Below are 19,664 nucleotides of genomic sequence, written 5' to 3' on the forward strand. Positions count from 1 at the left end.
CACATGTATTTTAATAGCCATCTTAAAATATTCTTGTTTAGCTCTGCAGTGGAGGATCAGTGACTGACCTTGTGAAAGGATTTCTGAAGAGGGGTGAAAGAATGAGTGAGCCTCTAATTGCCTATATTTTACATGAAGCACTAATGGTAAGGCAATTTAAATTGTATGTGCATTAATTATGAAGCAGTTCCAGTTAAAAAATGTAGATCCTATTTTTAGAAAAATGTCACTAGTGATACTACATTAGTATTTGTTGATGGAAGAATATATGCAAAATCTGACATGTTCAGCATAGCTAATTCTTTTTTTCCACTACAAATTTACTTTCATTGGACCAACAGGATCCTGAATTCTGACCTCTTAAGTGTATTTCTGAGACTGTGATAGTGATGAAGGTAGAAAACTAATAGTAGGGTTTTTTGGCCATTATCTTAGATAGGTATATGAAATATTTTCTTCCATTGAAACTCACACATTTGTAATACGATATTTGCTAAGAATTAAGGAGCATGCTTTGATTCTGTGAATTTTTATATAATTCAAAGTGGAAATGATGTTCTTCGATGTGACTAACTCAATGTGAAACATTTGAGTGTCTGAATGTTAATTTTATTATGTGTTTCCTATTGATTTTGTACAGGTACATCATCCGAAAATTTTTATTGTTTGATGCTTTTGTTAAGAGTCATTATATATTTCTTATCTTCTAGGGACTTCAACATTTGCATAACAACAAAACTATCCACAGAGATGTGAAAGGAAATAACATTCTATTGACCACTGAAGGTGGAGTGAAACTAGTAGATTTTGGTAAGTTTTGTTTAAAATGCATGAGTTTTAACTCCATAATGAACTAGTATGATATGATTTGATCTTTTTCAAATGGCCTTCCTTTCTAGGTATTGGAAATAGAGGAAAAATCAGTAGTATCTTATTGAGGTAAGAAGTGCAGAGATAATTTGGAAAATGAGAGATTCCCAGAAGAAAGGGTAACTTCTTTCAAGTCAGCTAGTTTGTGCTCATATAACACCAGTGTAGTAACATGCGTAGTTGATCCTCTAAAACAGACAGCATCTCAAATGATTACTGTAAGCCTATAATGACAATCTCATGGCTCCTACTAGTGATTGCTTTGCAAATGGACATATATCCAAATCCAGGATTTTGAGATGTGAGGGGAAATTTTCATTATCTTCTGGGAGTATTTCCTCCCTCCTAAGGAGAAACAGGAAAAGATGGTCTCTTTCTTCCTCAGGACCCTTGCATGTCATACAGTGATGCCGGAAACTGCTACAGTTACCTGTGACTAAGATGCTCTGTCCTAAGCAGAAAGCCAGCTCTGAGAAAGGCAGAGCTGAGAGAGGGGAAGAATGGGGGTGTTTGATAACATAATTGAGGCACTAAGTCAATCAACTTTGGAGCCTGCCTTATCTCTGGACCTTTTGTTATGTGAAATAATAAATTTCCATATTTACTAAACTTCCTTGTGAGAATGGATGACAGTAATCCTGAGGATGTCTCAGTATCCTTCAGTCATTATTCTCCTTCCCTTTTGCACTGTAGATGGGTAAGGTATCCCTCCTTGTGTTTCTGTAACCTGTGTATACTTCCATGTTTGCATTTATCATATAGAATTATAATTATACATTTGGTCTTTATAGATAAAGATACTTAGAAATATAGGTGGACAGACAGAGTCTTTGAGAAGTGGGACTGTGTCTTAGTCTATTTCATAGACCTAATGCTTTGAGTATAGAAGTCCACTGAGTGTTAGTTGAAAGAATGAGTCTTCCTTCATTTTGCATTTTGGAAACTAAAGCTCAGCAAGTTAATGGGTTAATTTTTAAAATTTCTTTAATATCCAAGTATTTTGGCTTAGCCCAGGAATGAATTTCAGAGCATCTAGAGAGGAATGGATGAATAGTGTATCCTCAAACATGCATGTGCCTATGCTTTGTTTTTCTCACCTGTGCATTTGAAAACTTCTGAGCAGCAGTGAATTTGTGAATTCCTGATTAATGACTGGGGTGCAGCTAGTCTATGTTTCTGGTTGAATTCAGAGCCTTGAGCAATCTGTCTGGGTTAGTGTACTAATAAGGGCTTCTGCTTGAAATTACAACAAATCATTCTTCACTGCTTCATAGGAGGGGCCATTATTCTCTCCAGAAAATAATTTTGTCTACCCTGTAAGACAGACTCAAATGGAGAACTTGCTATTTAACTTGGGATCTCACAATTCCCTTCCTCTAAAAAATAGATACAATAAGTATAGCATAGATTGAAAATTGTTAAAACAAGTATCAATAAACAACTTTTTAGCTATTAAAGAAAAATTTGGTAAACCAGAAGCTTTGAGAAATGTAAATTCCTATGATTTCCTACAAAATAAACCAGATTGAAAACATATACTTAGATAACAAATAAGGCAACATTTTATATTTTTTTGTTTTGTTTTGTTTTGTTTTTGGAGATGGAGTCTCACTCTGTCGCCCAGGCTGGAGTGCAGCGGCACGATCTCGGCTCACTGCAAGCTCTGCCTCCTGGGTTCACACCATTCTCCCGCCTCAGCCTACCTAGTAGCTGGGACTACAGGCCCCCACCACCATGCCTGGCTAATTTTTTGTATTTTTTAGTAGAGACAGGGTTTCACCATATTAGCCAGGATGGTCTCGATCTCCTGACCTCGTGATCCACCTGTCTCGGCCTCCCAAAGGGCTGGGATTACAGGCGTGAGCCACCGTGCCTGGCCTTTATATGATATCTTTTTAAAACATCATAAGTTGGAGTAGTTAACAAAATGAGAGCTTTGGTCTTATATTGTTTGATTTATAGATTTTTGGCAATAATTAGAAAAGAGGGCCAGTTGCTTATGAAATGCATTCCTAGTGTCTGACACCAAAATATTATTAATTACATATAAGATAGTACTTATAATATTTCTATTCTCCACAGTAAGAGGACATGGATTCAGTTTGCCTATGGTGATTAGTAGGTTGTTGTATGAATTAAAACCTGAGGATGGTAGGGGTGTACGTTTATACTGAAACTTCTTGAGGGCAGAAAGAACAAGATGTGGTAAACCACAAGCTGCAGAATCAAACTGAAAATCAGTGTCCTCATTTTATTTTTAAATCAAATTTTTCAGAGAAAGCTACAGCTGGGAGTAAAGGGTTTTAGAATCAATTTTATTTGAATCTGTCACTTCATAATTATACTATCAGCTCATTATTGGGTACTGAAGATCTTAGATAGCTGTCAGGCACCTCATACTCAGAATGTCCAAAATGGAGCTGCACCACCTCATCTGTCTAGAAATCTGCTACATATAAAGAGTTTCTTGTCTTAGAAAGTCGCCCACATCTACTCATTGCTCAAAACGAAAATCTTAAGCTCATCCTCGAGTCTTCCCTTGTTTTCACCTCCCACTTATATAACTTAGACACAAAACTTGTCTCTCTGTTAGATATCGCCAAATTCCATCTTTACTGCTCCTGCCCTAGTTCTAGCCCTCATCTCTTGCCTGGGCTCCTGCAGTTATACTTTACTGAACTCCCTGCATCCTAATCTCCTTCCTTTCCTTCCAGTCCTTTCTCCACACTGCAGCCAGGGGGATCCTTTCAAAAAACACATCTGATCCTGCCACTACCTTGTTCAGTATCTCCATCCCTTGGGGAAGGCTTTTCCTTATGATCCTCCGTGCTGGAACAGAGTAAGCAACTAATGAGTAATAACTTCTTTATATCTCTTGCTGCTAATCAGGTACCCTCTCTTCCTATTACCTGTTAGCCAGGTCCACATCTTTCACTACCTTAAATGTGCCATAATCTTTCCCAGTCAGAGCTCTTACACTTGTAACTTGGAAAATACTTCGAAATTTATTGACGTGCTTTTTCTTTTTTTCCTGCCTGATAACATGATCTTCACCCCAGTGTGCCTGAGGCATCACTCTGTTTGGCAGTGGGAAAATATGAACATTTATTCTAGAAGAAATGCAAATTGCAAAAAAAATGATTGAGGTAACATTCAGTTTTTAGCATTCAAAAATAGGAATTTATAGCAAGGCTATCTCCTGAGGAAAGCCTATCTCCTGAGGAAAATCTGTCTAAATTGCTTACCTTCTCTTTAGCATATGGAGAGAAGTTTTCAGGGATACACCACAGGGTTTTTTTTTTATAAGACGGGGTCATTGTGGAAAGATCAAACAGGGTGAAGCAGGGCAGTGAGATGAGCTTTTTTTTTTTGAAACAGAGTTTCCCTCTGTCACCCAGGCTGGAGTGTAGGAGATGAGCTTTTAAAAAGATAATGAGGGCAGGAAGGAGCTCTTACCTTCTGTATTAGCCCGTTCTCACACTGCTATAAAGAACTACCTGAGACTGGGTAACTTATAAAGAAAAGAGATTTGATTGACTCACAGTTCCACAGGCTGTGCATGAGGCATGGCTGGGGAGGCTTCAGGAAACTTACAATCATGGCAGGAGGGCAAAGGCAAAGCTGGCACATCTTACTATGGTGGCTGGAGAGAGAGAGTGATGGGAGAAGGGCTACACACTTTTAAACAAGCACATCTCGTGAGAACTCACTATCACGAGAACAGCAAGGGGAAATCTGCCCCCATGAACCAATCACCTCCCACCAGGTCCCTCCCCCAAATTACAATTTGATATGACATTTGGGTGGGGACACAGAACCAAATGATGTCACCCTCATACTTCCTACCACTCTCACTTGACATTCCTGAGGAAGCCACTCAGAGTCTGTGGCATTCCTGTCTGGGGTGAGCCACATCATTGCTAACCTGGAGGGGCAGAATGATCAGATAGTGGAAAGACTCAAGTTAGCTTTTCCAAACCCTTAGCTTTAGTTTTCCAGAAACCTGAAAGTAATTGATAATCTGGCTGGAAAGTTTCTAGAAGGGGTTTTTCAGAAGATAAGTGGGGTGTACAGTGAGGCACTGGGCAGATCCCCTGGGCCAGCTCTGCTGTGTCTAAATGGGAGTCACAGCCAGAACTCAGAGTGTTCTCAGCTCTAACTGGAGCAAACAGACTTAATCTGCAGGAGGAGCCATAGGAAGCGCTCTCTGCATGAGAGGAACAGACCACAAGCTCCCTGGAGGCAGACTATGGCCTGGGAGCCCAGTAGGGCACCTAGCGGCTAGGCAGACAAAAGCATATGGCCCCTTAAACTAGAGAGCCACCATGCCCAAGGACCCTCTCTTTTCTCCCTGACACAAGGTCTTAAAAGAAGGAGGAGGGGCAGGCATGGGTTCATGCCTATAATCCCAGCACTTTGAAAGGATGAGGCAGGAGGATTACTTGAGCCCAGGAGTTAGAGGCCAGACTGGGCAATATAGCAAGACCCTGTCTCTACAAAAACTTATTTTAAAAAATTAGTCAAGCTTGGTCACATGTACCTGTAACCCCAGCTATTCAGGAGGCTAAGGTGGGAGGATTGCCTGGGCCCAGGAGTTCGAGGCTACAGTGAGCTGTGATTGCACCACTGCATTCTAGCCTGGGTGGCAGAGTGAGACCCTTTCTGAGGAGGGATGCCATCTGAGAAATGGAGAAAACACTTTTATCCAAGAGAGACTGAACCCTATCTAAAAGGACTTACGGATTTATTGAATTTAACTGAGCTTTATTTTTCTTCCAGCCAGTGAGCATGAGCTTGGGGAAAAGCCATAATAGTTATAGTCAAAACGAAGAAATTGCAATTTCTCTGTGTATCTAAGAGTAGATTCTGAATTTTGACCAGTTACAAACATGATACTTTCCCTGCATAGAAACCTTCCCTCTCCTCTGCACTGTTATATATAAAGTTTCAGTACCACAAAAGAAATAGCACTCGAATATAATTCGAATATAAAATTTTCTTTTTAATTCTCAGCAAGGCAAGTTACTTCTATAGAAGGATGCACCCCTACAGATGGAGCAATGGTGACCGCACACCTGCACAAGGGAGGGGAAGGGGTTCTTATCACTGATGCATGTGGCCCCTGCTGCTGTGTCGTTCCCCTATTGGCTAGGGTTAGACCGCACAGGCTAAACTAATTCTTATTGGCTAAATTAAAGAGAGTGATGGGGTAAGTGGTTTGGCAGGAAAAATGGTTATGACCGAGCAGGTAATCGAAATGAGTCAGGGTGGACCAGGTAATCGGAATGAGTCAGGGTGGACCAGGTAATCGGAATGAGTCAGGGTGGACCAGGTAATCGGAATGAGTCAGGGTGGACCAGGTAATCGGAATGAGTCAGGGTGGAGCAGGTAATCAGAATGAGTCAGGGTGGAGCAGGTGATTGAAATGAGTCAGGGTGGAGGAGGTAATTGAAAAAGGTTGGTTTATGAGGAAGTTAAGTTTAAAAGTAGAAGGCAAAGAATTGAACATACTGACATATTGATTCTTTGAAAAGAAATTTAGAATTCATATCTAACAGCACCCAGCTAACTTCTGCTTGCCCAAGTTTTCCCCAACACCCTGTACTTCATTTAGCCAACCAGTTGTCAGACTTCATTGTAATCATATTTTATTTGAGTACTTTCTCTGCTAAGCTATAGATTTCTCTGGTCTATCACTTTGTCACTTTGTCCCTAGAACCAGGTACAGTGCTAACATTTTGAAAGTACTTAATAAATGAATGAATGAAGGAGAGGGAAGACTTGCCATATAATTATGTGACAATGAGAAAGTCACACAGAATCTGCAAGGGCATCAACCTGCACATCTACAAGTGTGAAAAAGTCTCTGCCTCCTAAGATTGGTTGCTGTGAAGAGTAAATGGGATGCCAGAGGCAAACTACTTAGTATAATTGCTGATACTTCATAATTCAGAAAATCTAAACTGTTACCATTATTATGAGATAATATTCCTATTTAGCCTGTAGCTCAGTGCTATACACATAGTAGGTGCTTAATAAATAGTTGCTAAATAATGAAAATCTGAGTTTCCAAAAGAGGTGCCTCTTTATGTTTCCAAAAAAGAAAACAGTAACCCTCTGCTAGAATAAATTCAGTATTACTTTAAATATGAAGCTACCTAATTACACTAAAAGTAAGATTCAGTTTGCTAATGCTCATTATGAATACGGCCTTTAAGAAAACCTTTTAGTTTTTTATTAAGCGGGGTATACTTTTACAAAAAATCACCAGATACCTCAGAGAGCAAAATGACAAGTGAGGTTATAAATATTATTAATGAAATGTATTAGCCATTACTGGTATATGATCAGTCAATCAATAATATGACTTCCCACGAGATAGATCCCTTCAGGCAAGTGAACTAATGTCTGAAAAAAACAATCCTTATCTTGAATAGAAAATGAAAGAGACTAAATTTAAAGGACAGCCCTTAGTTCTTATTTCTGCGGATTTCTCTCTGGGGAACTTCATTTCTAATAGGATACTTAACATTTCAATACAAAAGTACAGAATGTACTTTTTGTGATTTCTTTAGACCTCATTCTTATGACAGAATATTTTATGGTTTTAAATCTCTTATTACCCACATGCCCCATTTTAGACCAAATCCCCAATGCATAATGTAGGTCAAAGAGAAGTTGTGATTTGTTTATTAATAACCCACTTTTTAGCACCAAGTGAGGCAGTACACCCGAACTTAAAAATTATGGAGTGCCCTTCAATCCTTCCTTTCTTTATGAATAATTTAGAACAAAAGCCATTAGGTGGGACAAACAAGCATGGGAGTCCAGGTGCAGCTCAGTAGGCAGTTTGGAGCCTGAGAGGGGTAAGGAAGGTATTTGCTGGCAGGGAGTATTGGGTCCCCAAGTGGGATGAGAAGCACATCCATGTAGGGTGATGGGGATGACCCTGTATGGGGATGAACTTCCTGTAGATGAGAAAGGTATCTGCATAGGGATCAGGGTGGAGAGAAGAGAGTGGTTACCTAAAGGAGGCCTGATACAATCAGGAGATATACTGAGGACAACGGGCGGCAGGTTTCTTACTGTTACAGAAAAGAATTATAGTGATGTTGGGTTGGAATTGGAGGTATCAATGTGAACTCACCATTTTATATATATTTAATATCTGTTTATATTAATATATATAAACATACAAAAATAAATATAATGTGAATGCATGTGAGTGTGTGTGTACATATTACCTAGCTAATTCCACTAACAGGGTGCATTAAGAGAGCACATCTAGCACCTAGCTTTTGGTTTTTAAATGTAATTCTCAACTAAAAGGAATCAAGGATTCTTGGAGAGAGGCTGATTTTAGGGCTCCAAGAGATGACCCTGGAACTTACTGTGCCCTCCAAATAAGGAAATACTCAAATAATGATGGAGACATGTCAGAAGCACACAGAAGCCAACTTGAAGCAATTCTTACTCTCTAGATCTGGGACAGTTTGAGCACCAAAATACTAATATTGCTGGTAATGATAGTAATTCACTGAATGCAATAAAAATTCCATTAATCCATACTGCCATAAATACATACATAATTAAATGAATGGGGAGAAGCAAAAGCTTTTTGTTACAGAAGAATGCTGATGAGTAAAGATAGAAGAAATCGTGTGATTTTAAAATTCATCATTTGGTAACCATCTATGTAATAATTAATTCATCCAAAAATTTCAATGGCTGCTAAAACTAGTGAGTTAAGTTTTGATTAGAAATAGGGTAGCTTAATTGTTTCGAAATATCTCTCCACAAAATACTAATTAATTACAAAAGAAAGAGGGAAAGATTACGGGGGAGAAGACTGGCAGACACAACCATTAATCAAGTGCTCAAAGCAAACATAACTAGTAATGAGATGAATGCAAACCACACAGCACCTGAGAGGATGCAATGAGAAGACCTCAGCATCACTTCTGTGATGTTGCTGCCAAAAATAAAATCGTGAGGGAATATACAACAAACCCAAATTCAGGAACAGTCTATAGAACAACTGGCCTGAAATCTTTAAAAAAAATGTTAAGTTCACGAAATTCAAGAAAAGATTGAGGAACTCCTCCAGATTGAAGGAGATTAGAAACTTGACAACTGAAAGCACCACATAATCCTGGATTAGATCATTTTGTTTTAAAGGACATATTTAGGACAGTTGATGAAATTTGAATGGGCTCTGTAGAGTAGATGATAGAAGTGTATCAGCATTAAAATTCCTGACTTTGAAGGTTGTGTAAGGGGAATATCCTTGTTTGTGGCAATTACAAACAAATATATAGGAGTGAAGGGGCATTATGTAGCCCACCTTACTCTCAGATGGTTCAGGAAAAAAAGTACTTTGTAGTTTTCTTGCCAACTTTTCTCTAAGGTTGAAATTATGTGCATATGTGTATATATATGTATATATGTAATACATATTAGTTGAATGTTATGAATCTTGAAAATTTGAGAGCTAGTGCTTTATAGAGTGAAATAATACACTGAAAAAGAAACTAGGGGGAAAACCATTTTAAAAGCTGGCAGAGTTTTCGAATGCTCATAACTATATAAAACATTAATATATTACTCATCCAGAATACATTTTTGTACTTTGAGGAGGAGACTTTTACCTTATTTGAAAGGCAAGGTCTTTATAATTATTATGTAAAGTTGAACCATGAATAAGTGGACTCTTTATTTTAGAGCTTTATGATTCAAGCAGAACCTGTGGGCTCAGGAGTTCCAAAACTGACTATTTTTCAAAGTCGAATTAAGCTATTTAACATTATAGAAACTGGTGTAGGTTTCAGTCAACGATCTTTCAGTTGTAAGGACTAGATGCCCCAACTAGCTACTGGGTACATAACGAAATGAAGGCAGAAATAAAGATGTTCTTTGAAACCAATGAGAATGAAGACACAACATACCAGAATCTCTGGGACACATTCAAAGCAGTGTGTAGAGGGAAATTTATAGCACTAAATGGCCACAAGAGAAAGCAGGAAAGATATAAAATTGACACCCTAACATCACAATTAAAAGAACTAGAGAAGCAAGAGCAAACACATTCAAAAGCTAGCAGAAGGCAAGAAATAACTAAGATCAGAGCAGAACTGAAGGAAATAGAGACACAAAAAACCCTTCAAAAAACTAATGAATCCAGGAGCTGATTTTTTGAAAGGATCAACAAAATCGATAGACCGCTAGCAAGACTAATAAAGAAGAAAAGAGAGAAGAATCAAATAGATGCAATAAAAAATGATAAAGGGGATATCACCACCAATCCCACAGAAATACAAACTACCATCAGAGAATACTACAAACACCTCTATGCAAATAAACTAGAAAATCTAGAAGAAATGGATAAATTCCTGGACACATACACCCTCCCGAGACTAAACCAGGAAGAAGTTGAATCTCTGAATAGACCAATAACAGGCTCTGAAATTGTGGCAATAATCAATAGCTTACCAACCAAAAAGAGTCCAGGACCAGATGGATTCACAGCCGAATTCTACCAGAGGTACAAGGAGGAACTGGTACCATTCCTTCTGAAACTATTCCAATCAATAGAAAAAGAGGGAATCCTCCCTAACTCATTTTATGAGGCCAGCGTCATCCTGATACCAAAGCAGGGCAGAGACACAACCAAAACACAGAATTTTAGACCAATATCCTTGATGAACATTGATGCAAAAATCCTCAATAAAATACTGGCAAACTGAATCCAGCAGCACATCAAAGAGCTTATCCACCATGATCAAGTGGGCTTCATCCCTGGGATGCAAGGCTGGTTCAACATATGCAAATCAATAAACATAATCCAGCATATAAACAGAACCAAAGACAAAAACCACATGATTATCTCAATAGATGAAGAAAAGGCCTTTGACAAAATTCAACAACGCTTCATGCTAAAAACTCTCAATAAATTAGGTATTGATTGGACGTATCTGAAAATAATAAGAGCTATCTATGGCAAACCCACAGCCAATATCATACTGAATGGGCAAAAAGTGGAAGCATTCCCTTTGAAAACTGGCACAAGACAGGGATGCCCTCTCTCACCACTCCTATTCAACATAGTGTTGGAAGTTCTGGCCAGGGCAATCAGGCAGGAGAAGGAAATAAAGGGTATTCAATTAGGAAAAGAGGAAGTCAAATTGTCCCTGTTTGCAGATGACATGATTGTATATCTAGAAAAGCCCATCGTCTCAGCCCAAAATCTGCTTAAGCTGATAAGCAACTTCAGCAAAGTCTCAGGATACAAAATCAATGTGCAAAAATCACAAGCATTCTTATACACCAATGACAGACAAACAGAGAGCCAAATCATGAGTGAACTCCCATTCACAATTGCTTCAAAGAGAATAAAATACCTAGGAATCCAACTTACAAGGGATGTGAAGGACCTCTTCAAGGAGAACTACAAACCACTGCTCAATGAAATAAAAGAGGATACAAACAAATGGAAGAACATTCCATGCTCATGGAATCATAAAATCACAAGGTAATTTATAGATTCAATTATAGCTACCAATGACATTGGACTTTAAACAGAGAGCCTGCAAATCATGAACAAAGTGGAGGGACTTCAAACTATACTACAAGGCTTGTACCAAAACTCAATAGAGAAATAAATATACAACTATCTGGACAAATCCAGGATGTGAAGGACCTTAATTCAAAGGATTAAAGAACTAAAACAAACCACCTGCTCATATGATCAAACAAGATGGAAGGATTCCATCGCTCATGGCTAATATAGGAAGAAGTCGATATCGTGAAAATGGCCATCACTGCCCAAGGTATATTTATAGAATTCAATGCCATGCCACCATCAAGCTACCAATGACTTTCTTCACATTTGACAGTTGGGTAATACCCAAAGGACTATGCTTTAAAGTGCATATGGCACCAAAAAAGAGCCTGCATCGCTAAGTCAATCCTAAGCCAAAAGAACAAAGCTGGAGGCATCACGCTACCTGACTTCAAACTATACTACAAGGCTACAGTAACCAAAACAGCATGGTACTGGTACCAAAACACAGATATAGATCAATGGAACAGAACAGAGCCCTCAGAAATAACGCCGCATATCTACAACTATCTGATCTTTGACAAACCTGAGAAAAACAAGCAATGGGGAAAGGATTCCCTATTTAATAAATGGTGCTGGGAAAACTGGCTAGTCATATGTAGAAAGCTGAAACTGGATCCCTTCCTTACACCTTATACAAAAATTAATTCAACATGGATTAAAGACTTAAACGTTAGACCTAAAACCATAAAAACCCTAGAAGAAAACCTAGGCATTACCATTCAGGACATAGGCATGGGCAAGGACTTCATATCTAAAACACCAAAAGCAATGGCAACAAAAGCCAAAATTGACAAATGGGATCTAATTAAACTAAAGAGCTTCTGCACAGCAAAAGAAACTACCATCAGAGTGAACAGGCAACCTACAAAATGGGAGAAAATTTTCGCAACCTACTCGTCTGACAAAGGGCTAATATCCAGAATCTACAATGAACTCAAACAAATTTACAAGACAAAAAAAAACAACCCCCTCAAAAAGTGGGCGAAGGAGATGAACAGACACTTCTCAACAGAAGACATTTATGCAGCCAAAAAACACATGAAAAAATGCTCACCATCACTGGCTATCAGAGAAATGCAAATCAAAACCACAATCAGATACCATCTCACACCAGTTAGAATGGCAATTGTTAAAAAGTCAGGAAACAACAGGTGCTGGAGAGGATGTGGAGAAATAGGAACACTTTCACACTGTTGGTGGGACTGTAGACTAATTCAACCATTGTGGAAGTAAGTGTGGTGATTCCTCAGGGATCTAGAACTAGAAATACCATTTGACCCAGCCATCCCATTACTGGGTATATACCCAAAGGACTCTAAATCATGCTGCTATAAAGACACATGCACACGTATGTTTATTGCGGCACTATTCACAATAGCAAAGACTTGGAACCAACCCAAATGTCCAACAATGATAGACTGGATTAAGAAAATGTGGCACATATACACCATGGAATACTATGCAGCCATAAAAAGGATGAGTTCATGTCCTTTGTAGGGACATGGATGAAATTGGAAATCATCATTCTCAGTAAACTATCGCAAGAACAAAAAACCAAACACCACATATTCTCACTCATAGGTGGGAATTGAACAATGAGAACACATGGACACAGGAAGGGAAACATCATACTCTGGGGACTGTCGTGGGGTGGGGGGAGGGAGGAGGGATAGCTTTAGGAGATATACCTAATGCTAAATGATGAGTTAATGGGTACAGCACACCAGCACCAGCATGGCACATGTATACATATGTAACTAACCTGCACATTGTGCACATGTACCCTAAACCTTAAAGTATAATAATAATAAAATAAATTTTAAAAAAAAGGCCAAATACAAAAAGCAGTCTCACAAATGAGAGAGCAGGCCCAAGGGGACTGGAACTGGGACAGGTAAGTGAAAGGCAAGAGCTGAGACTGCTTGCTGCCTCCTACTCTCTCATTGGAGAAACAGTCTCTTCTCCCTACTCCTCAGGTGCGGGTGTGCAGAGCAACCTCTGGAGTTTTTATGTTGCTATCAAGTTCACTCAAAAACAGAAGCCTTAACCTCCCTTGTCTGACCTCAACACAGCTGTAGAAATTTTAATAAGAGCTACCAAGTGTGCTTCTCTATGATGTGATAACTTCAGGTAAACCAAGAGGACTTTACTTATATTTTTAAGAATGACTTCTTTGCTTCTCAGTCCTTCTCATTGTAAAACAAGTGTTTTGGACTAGAACCAAAATATCTTAATCTGCAGCTCTAAAATTTTAATCTCTGAAGAACTTTAAGTTAATAGAAATTGTGGTGGGCAGGAGAGAGGACAATGGAGCAGGTAAATGGGGCAAAAAGGAAATGGAAAAATAAGACAAGGTATCAGTGATGATAGTGTACCATGAATGAGAAGTATGCTGTATACTCTCTACAGCTAAGGTCCAGTACTGGACATATGTACACATGTACATAGTCATCCAGGATTGAATGATGCAGACAGAGCTAGGTGCATAGTTCATATGTCCAAAGCCAAGAAGAATGCAGCAAACAGTGTGATGTTGAGATCTTTAAAGAAAGCCATATAATTATCTTTATTATAAGATATGAACTAAGTTTTAAAGAAAGGAAAAGATCTAGATCCAGGAAGACTGGAGAGAGGATGGACTTCCAAGAGAAATCACATGAATATTGATTGGAAAGGTGGTTGGAGTGAGCCAGTTACCTTGAGTTGCTGTAGAGGCTCATTGAATCTTAAAGCTAGAAAGAAGCTTAAATATCATTTGGTATAAAGTACAGGAACATCAAAAGATTTTTTATCCTTGTTATATGCAAAATGTCTGAATATGAATTTCTTGATGTGAAAGTATATAGCATCCATGAGATAGACTAAGTAGTTTTTTTTTTTTTTTTTTATGGAGTCTTGCTCTGTTGCCCAGGCTGGAGCGCAGAGGCGCGATTTCGGCTCACTGCAACCTCCGCCTCCTGGATTCAAGCGATTCTGCTGCCTCAGCCTCCCAAATAGTTGGGACTACAGGCACACACCACCACACTCGGCTGATTTTTGTATTTTTAGTAGAGACGAGGTTTCACCATATTGGCCAGGCTGGTCTCGAACTCCTGACCTCGCGATCCACCTGCCTCGGCCTCCCAAAGTGCTGGGATTACAGGCATGAGCCACTGCACCCCGCCAAGATTCACTAAGTAGTTTTTAATCCAAAAGTAATAAAGATCACTTATTTATTCCAATCCACTAAATTAAACAATGAGAAAACAAGAGCCTACAGAAGCAAAATGACTTGCTGAAGGGCACACTTTAATATTCCATTTGCTAGAGATTTACAATGGTTTTGAAATATACTAACTGAAGAGTTTTGCATATATTTGTTAAATACTATTTAATTAAATAAGATTGTCAAATATAGCATTCTGTTTACTTTGTGGATTGTTTTTGTTTTTGTTTTTGAGACAGCATCTCACTCTGTCACCCAAGTTGGAGAGCAGTGGTGCAATCTTTCGGCTCACTGCAACCTCTGCCTCCCTGGCTCACAGGTCTATTTACATATTAAAGATGATTATTCCTGGCCCAGGGTAGTGGCTCACACTTGTAATGCCAGCACTTTGGGAGGCAGATGTGTGTGAATCGCTTGAGCCAAGGAGTTCAAGACCAGCCTGGGCAACATGATGAAACCCTGTCTCTACTAAAAATACAAAATAAAAGTCAGCCGGCTGTGGTAGTGTGCGCCTGTAGTGCCAACTACTTGGGAGACTGAGATGGAAGAATCACCTGAACCCAGGAAATTGAGGATGCAGTGAGCTGTGATTGCACCACTGCATTCTAGCCTGGGCGATGGAAGTGAGACCATGTCTAAAAAAGTTTAAAAAAAAAGAAAAAGTTATGATTTATATACTTAGTTTACATTATTTAAAAATCATTTCAACAAACTAGAAAACGTAGAGGAAATGGACACATTCCTATAAGCATACAACCCTCCTAGATTGAATCAGGAAGTAATGGAAACCTTAAACCAATAACAAACAGCAAGATTGAACTAGTAATTTAAAAACTGTCAACAAAAAAAGTCCAGGACCAGACCTATTCACTGAATTCTATCAGACATTCAAAGAAGAATGGATGCCCATTCCACTGAAACTATTCCAAAAGACTGAGAAAGAAGGATTCCTCCCTAAATCATTCTATGAAGCCAGTATCACCCTGATACCAAAAGCTGGAAAGGACACAACTGCAGACCAATTTCCCTGATGAACATTGATGCAAAAATCCTCAACCAAATACTAGCTAACTGAATCCAACAGCACATCAAGAAGATAATTCATCATAAGCAAGTGGTTTTCATCCCAGGGTTGCAGGGATAGTTTAACATATACAAGTCAATAACTGTAATGAATCACATAAATAGAATTAAAACCCAAAACCATATGATCATCTCAATAGATGCAGAAAAAGCATTTAACAGAATCCATCATCCCTTTATGATAAAAACTCTCAACAAACTAGGCATGGAAGGCACCTATCTCAAAATAATAAAAACCGTCTATGACAAACACACAGCCACTATCATACTGAATGGGGAAAAGTTGAAAGCTTTCCCCCTGAACAGGAACAGGACAAGTAGGCCCACTTTCACCACCCCTATTCAACATAGTTCTGGAAGTACAGAGCGATTAAGCAAGAGAAGAAATAAAGGACATCCAAATTGGAAAAGAGGAAGTCAAACCTGGCTGTTTGCAAATGATATGATTGTATACCTAGAAAATCCTAAAGACTCCTCCAAAAAACTCTTAGATTTGATAAACTAATTCAGTCAAGTCTTAGGTTACAAAATCAATATACACAAATCAGTAGCCCTGCTATACCCCAAAACGACCAAGCTGAGAATCAAATCGAGGACTCAATCCTTTTACAATAGCTGCAAACAAAATAAAAATACTCAGGAATATACTTAACTGAACAGGTGAAAGATCTCTACAAGGAGAACTACAAAACACTGCCAAAAGAAATCATAGGTGACACAAACAAATGGAAATGTATCCCATCCTCATGGATTGGAAGAATCAATATTGTGAGAATGACCATACTGCCTGAAGCAATCTACAGATTCAATGCCATTCCCATCAAAATACCAATATTATTTTTCACAGAATTAGAAAAAATGATTCTAAAATTAATATGGAACCCAAAAGAGCCCAAATAGCCAAAGCAATCCTAAGCAAAAAACAAAACAATACAAAAAAACTGAACAAAAACAAAAAACAAATCAGGAGGCATCACATTACTGGACTTCAAATTATACTACAAGGCTGTAATTACCAAAACAGCATGGTACAGGTATAAAAGTAGGCACATAGACCAATGGAACAGAATAGAGAACCCAGAAATAAAGCCAAATACGTACAGCCAACTGATCTTTGACAAAGCATACAAAAACATAAATTAGGAAATAGATACCCTATTTAATAAATGGTGCTGGCAAAACTGGTAAGCCACATGTAGAAGAATGAAACTGGAACTCTTATCTCTCACCTTATACAAAAAGCAACTCACGATGGATCAAAGACTTAAATATAACACCTGAACCTATTAAAAATTCTAGGAGACAACATTGGAAAAACTTTTCTAGACATCAGCCTAGGCAAAGAATTCATGACTAAGACCCCAAAAGCAAATGCAACAAAAAACAAAGATAAATAAATGGGACCTAATTAACTAAAAATCTTCTGCACAGCAGAATAAATAATCAACGGAGTAAACAGACAAACCAAAGAATGGGAGACAATATTTGGAATCTATGCATCCAACAAAGGATTAATATCCTGAATCTACAAGGAACTCAAATTACCAATAAAAAAAAAAGTCCATTAAAAAGTGGGCAAAGGACATGAATAGACATTTCTCAAAAGAAAATATATGAAGACCAACAAACATATGAAAAACTGTTCAACATCATTAATCATCAGGGAAATGCAAATTAAAACCACAATGAGATATACTAACATAATCCTGCAAGAATGGCCATTACTAAAAAGTGTGAATACAATAGATGTTGGCAGGGATATGGAGAAAAGGGAATACTTATACGCTGCTGGTGAAAATGTAAATTAGTACAACCTTTATGGAAAATAGTATGGAGATTCCTTAAAGAGCTATTAATAAAAGTAGATCTACCATTTGATCCAGCAACTCCACTACTGGATATCTACCCAAAGGAAAAGAAGTCATTATATGAAAAAGACACTTGTACTTGTTTGTTTATAGCAGCACTATTCACAATTTCAAAGATGTGGGACCAACCTAAGTGCCCATCAACTAATGAATGTATAAAGAAAATGTTGCATGTATACACCATGGAATACTACTCAGCCATTAAAAGGGATAAAATAATGTCTTTTGTAACAACTTGGTTGGAGCTGGAGGCCTTTATGCTAAGTGAAGTATCACAGGAGTAGAGAACCAAAAACCATATATTATCACTTATAAGTGGGAGCTAAGCTGTGAGTATGTATTACGTACATGTGTGATGTAATGGACTTTAGAGACTCAGAAGAGAGTGACCGGGAGTGGGGCTAGGGATAAAAAAACTACCTCTTAGGTACAGCATACGCCACTAGGGTAATGGGTGCACTAAAATCTCAGAATCTACCACTATATAATTCATTCATGTAACAAATAAACACATGTACATCAGAAGTTATTGAAATAAAAAAATAAATAAAAACTATTTTAAGCGAAGAGTTGTCTAACCAATGTGGAAGTCTTAGGCCTTTTAAAAATGTCAACTGTAGAACTAGGTTTTAAACTTCATATAACTTTCAGAAATGGGAGAGCAAAACTTTTGCTTGTTACTGCACGCCAATATAAAAGTCTTATTTAACTTTAAAAAAATCCACCAATTTAAATATTAATCTGATTTCAAAATATTAATCTGATTTCAAAAATACCTTCACAGAAATATCCAGAATATAGTCTTACCAAATACTGTTTGACTTATGCAATAGGAAATGGGGTTGCTGTACAGTCATGGAACAGTCTAGGAAGCATTGTTGGATGACCTAAAATAGCCATGGCCCTCCCAGACTGACAAATAAAATTAACTATCACAGTGTCTTAACCTCATCAACAAAATAATAATGTTAGATGGTATAATACAATTTATGACCCCTTTATGTTGACAAAATTCTATATTTTTGTAGTTTCAGTTCTCATTCCTACAGTATTTTGTTATTAACAATGACAAAAACTATGCTTTTCTCTCTGCTCTATTGAGATGTCAAGGGTTATAGCAAATTGAGTTCCCAGAAGTTGTCTGGTCTATTTGAGCCACAATAGAAAACACATATTTGATGTTTCTGCTGTCTTTCTAAGATCCTAAGAGTTTTCTTGACTACAAGAATAAAGCCTGCATGTTTCTATCCCTAGAAATAGCACTTATGCGATAGGGAATGGAGTTGCCGTACAGCCATGGAATAGCCCAGGAAGCCTTGTTGGACAGAACTAAAATAGCCTGAAAATTCCCTAGCAAAGCAAACGACTGAAGAAGCATTAACATAAACCTAAACCTCTATAATGTTCCTGTGGCTTTGACTTTTAATAGATTATTGCTCTTTCTATTAGCCTGTTTTCTGTTCAGCCTTGGTCCTTTTTGACCTCTTTTTCCTTTCTGTATCTTCTCATTATACCAACATTCTGCCTGGAATTTTCCACCCATCAGCAGCTTCTCTCTTGAGATAATTATGTAACTGTTTATCTTGGTGACTTATTCCTTTAGTTACTCTCTAGACAAGATGATTTTCCTAATCTTCTTTACTTCCTTGGGCTCCTGAACCCATATTTTGGATCCCTGTTGCCTTTAAAAGTAATTTATGTCAATCATTTTAATAGAATTTTGCATTTTTCTATCTTAGCTATTTTTCTTGTGGGAATTTACACTAAGTAAAAATATCATTTGTCCTCAGGAGTGTGACTTTTCTTTCCAGCTTAAGTTTACTAACCTGAAAATGAGCAAGTTAGAATTTATGACCATTAAGTTATCTTCTAGCTGTGAAGCTAGTTTTGTGTTAGTTTAATGATCTTTATGTTTAACAGGCATTGCATAGCACTCAAAAAACATGAAATTTAGTAAATTCCTTCCTCTGTCACTTGTTCATAGTTGGGCATGTGTCCTGTTTTTAATGTTACACTC

General features: G+C 37.9%; 1 protein-coding gene across 3 annotated transcripts in view; it reads left to right on the forward strand.

Annotated features, from left to right (window-relative positions):
- The window catches only part of MYO3A (myosin IIIA), a 282,515-nt gene that overhangs the window by 63,479 nt on the left and 199,372 nt on the right, over nucleotides 1-19,664 (forward strand). For all 3 annotated transcript variants that reach the window (XM_019034337.4, XM_055353315.2, XM_063709962.1), the window contains 2 exons: nucleotides 42-146; nucleotides 711-810. In XM_019034337.4, coding sequence (XP_018889882.2) covers nucleotides 42-146; nucleotides 711-810 — 205 coding nt within the window. The remainder of the gene's footprint in view (nucleotides 1-41; nucleotides 147-710; nucleotides 811-19,664) is intronic.

The sequence above is a fragment of the Gorilla gorilla genome, chromosome 8 (assembly GCF_029281585.2).
Source record: "Gorilla gorilla gorilla isolate KB3781 chromosome 8, NHGRI_mGorGor1-v2.1_pri, whole genome shotgun sequence".
Taxonomy (NCBI): domain Eukaryota; kingdom Metazoa; phylum Chordata; class Mammalia; order Primates; family Hominidae; genus Gorilla; species Gorilla gorilla.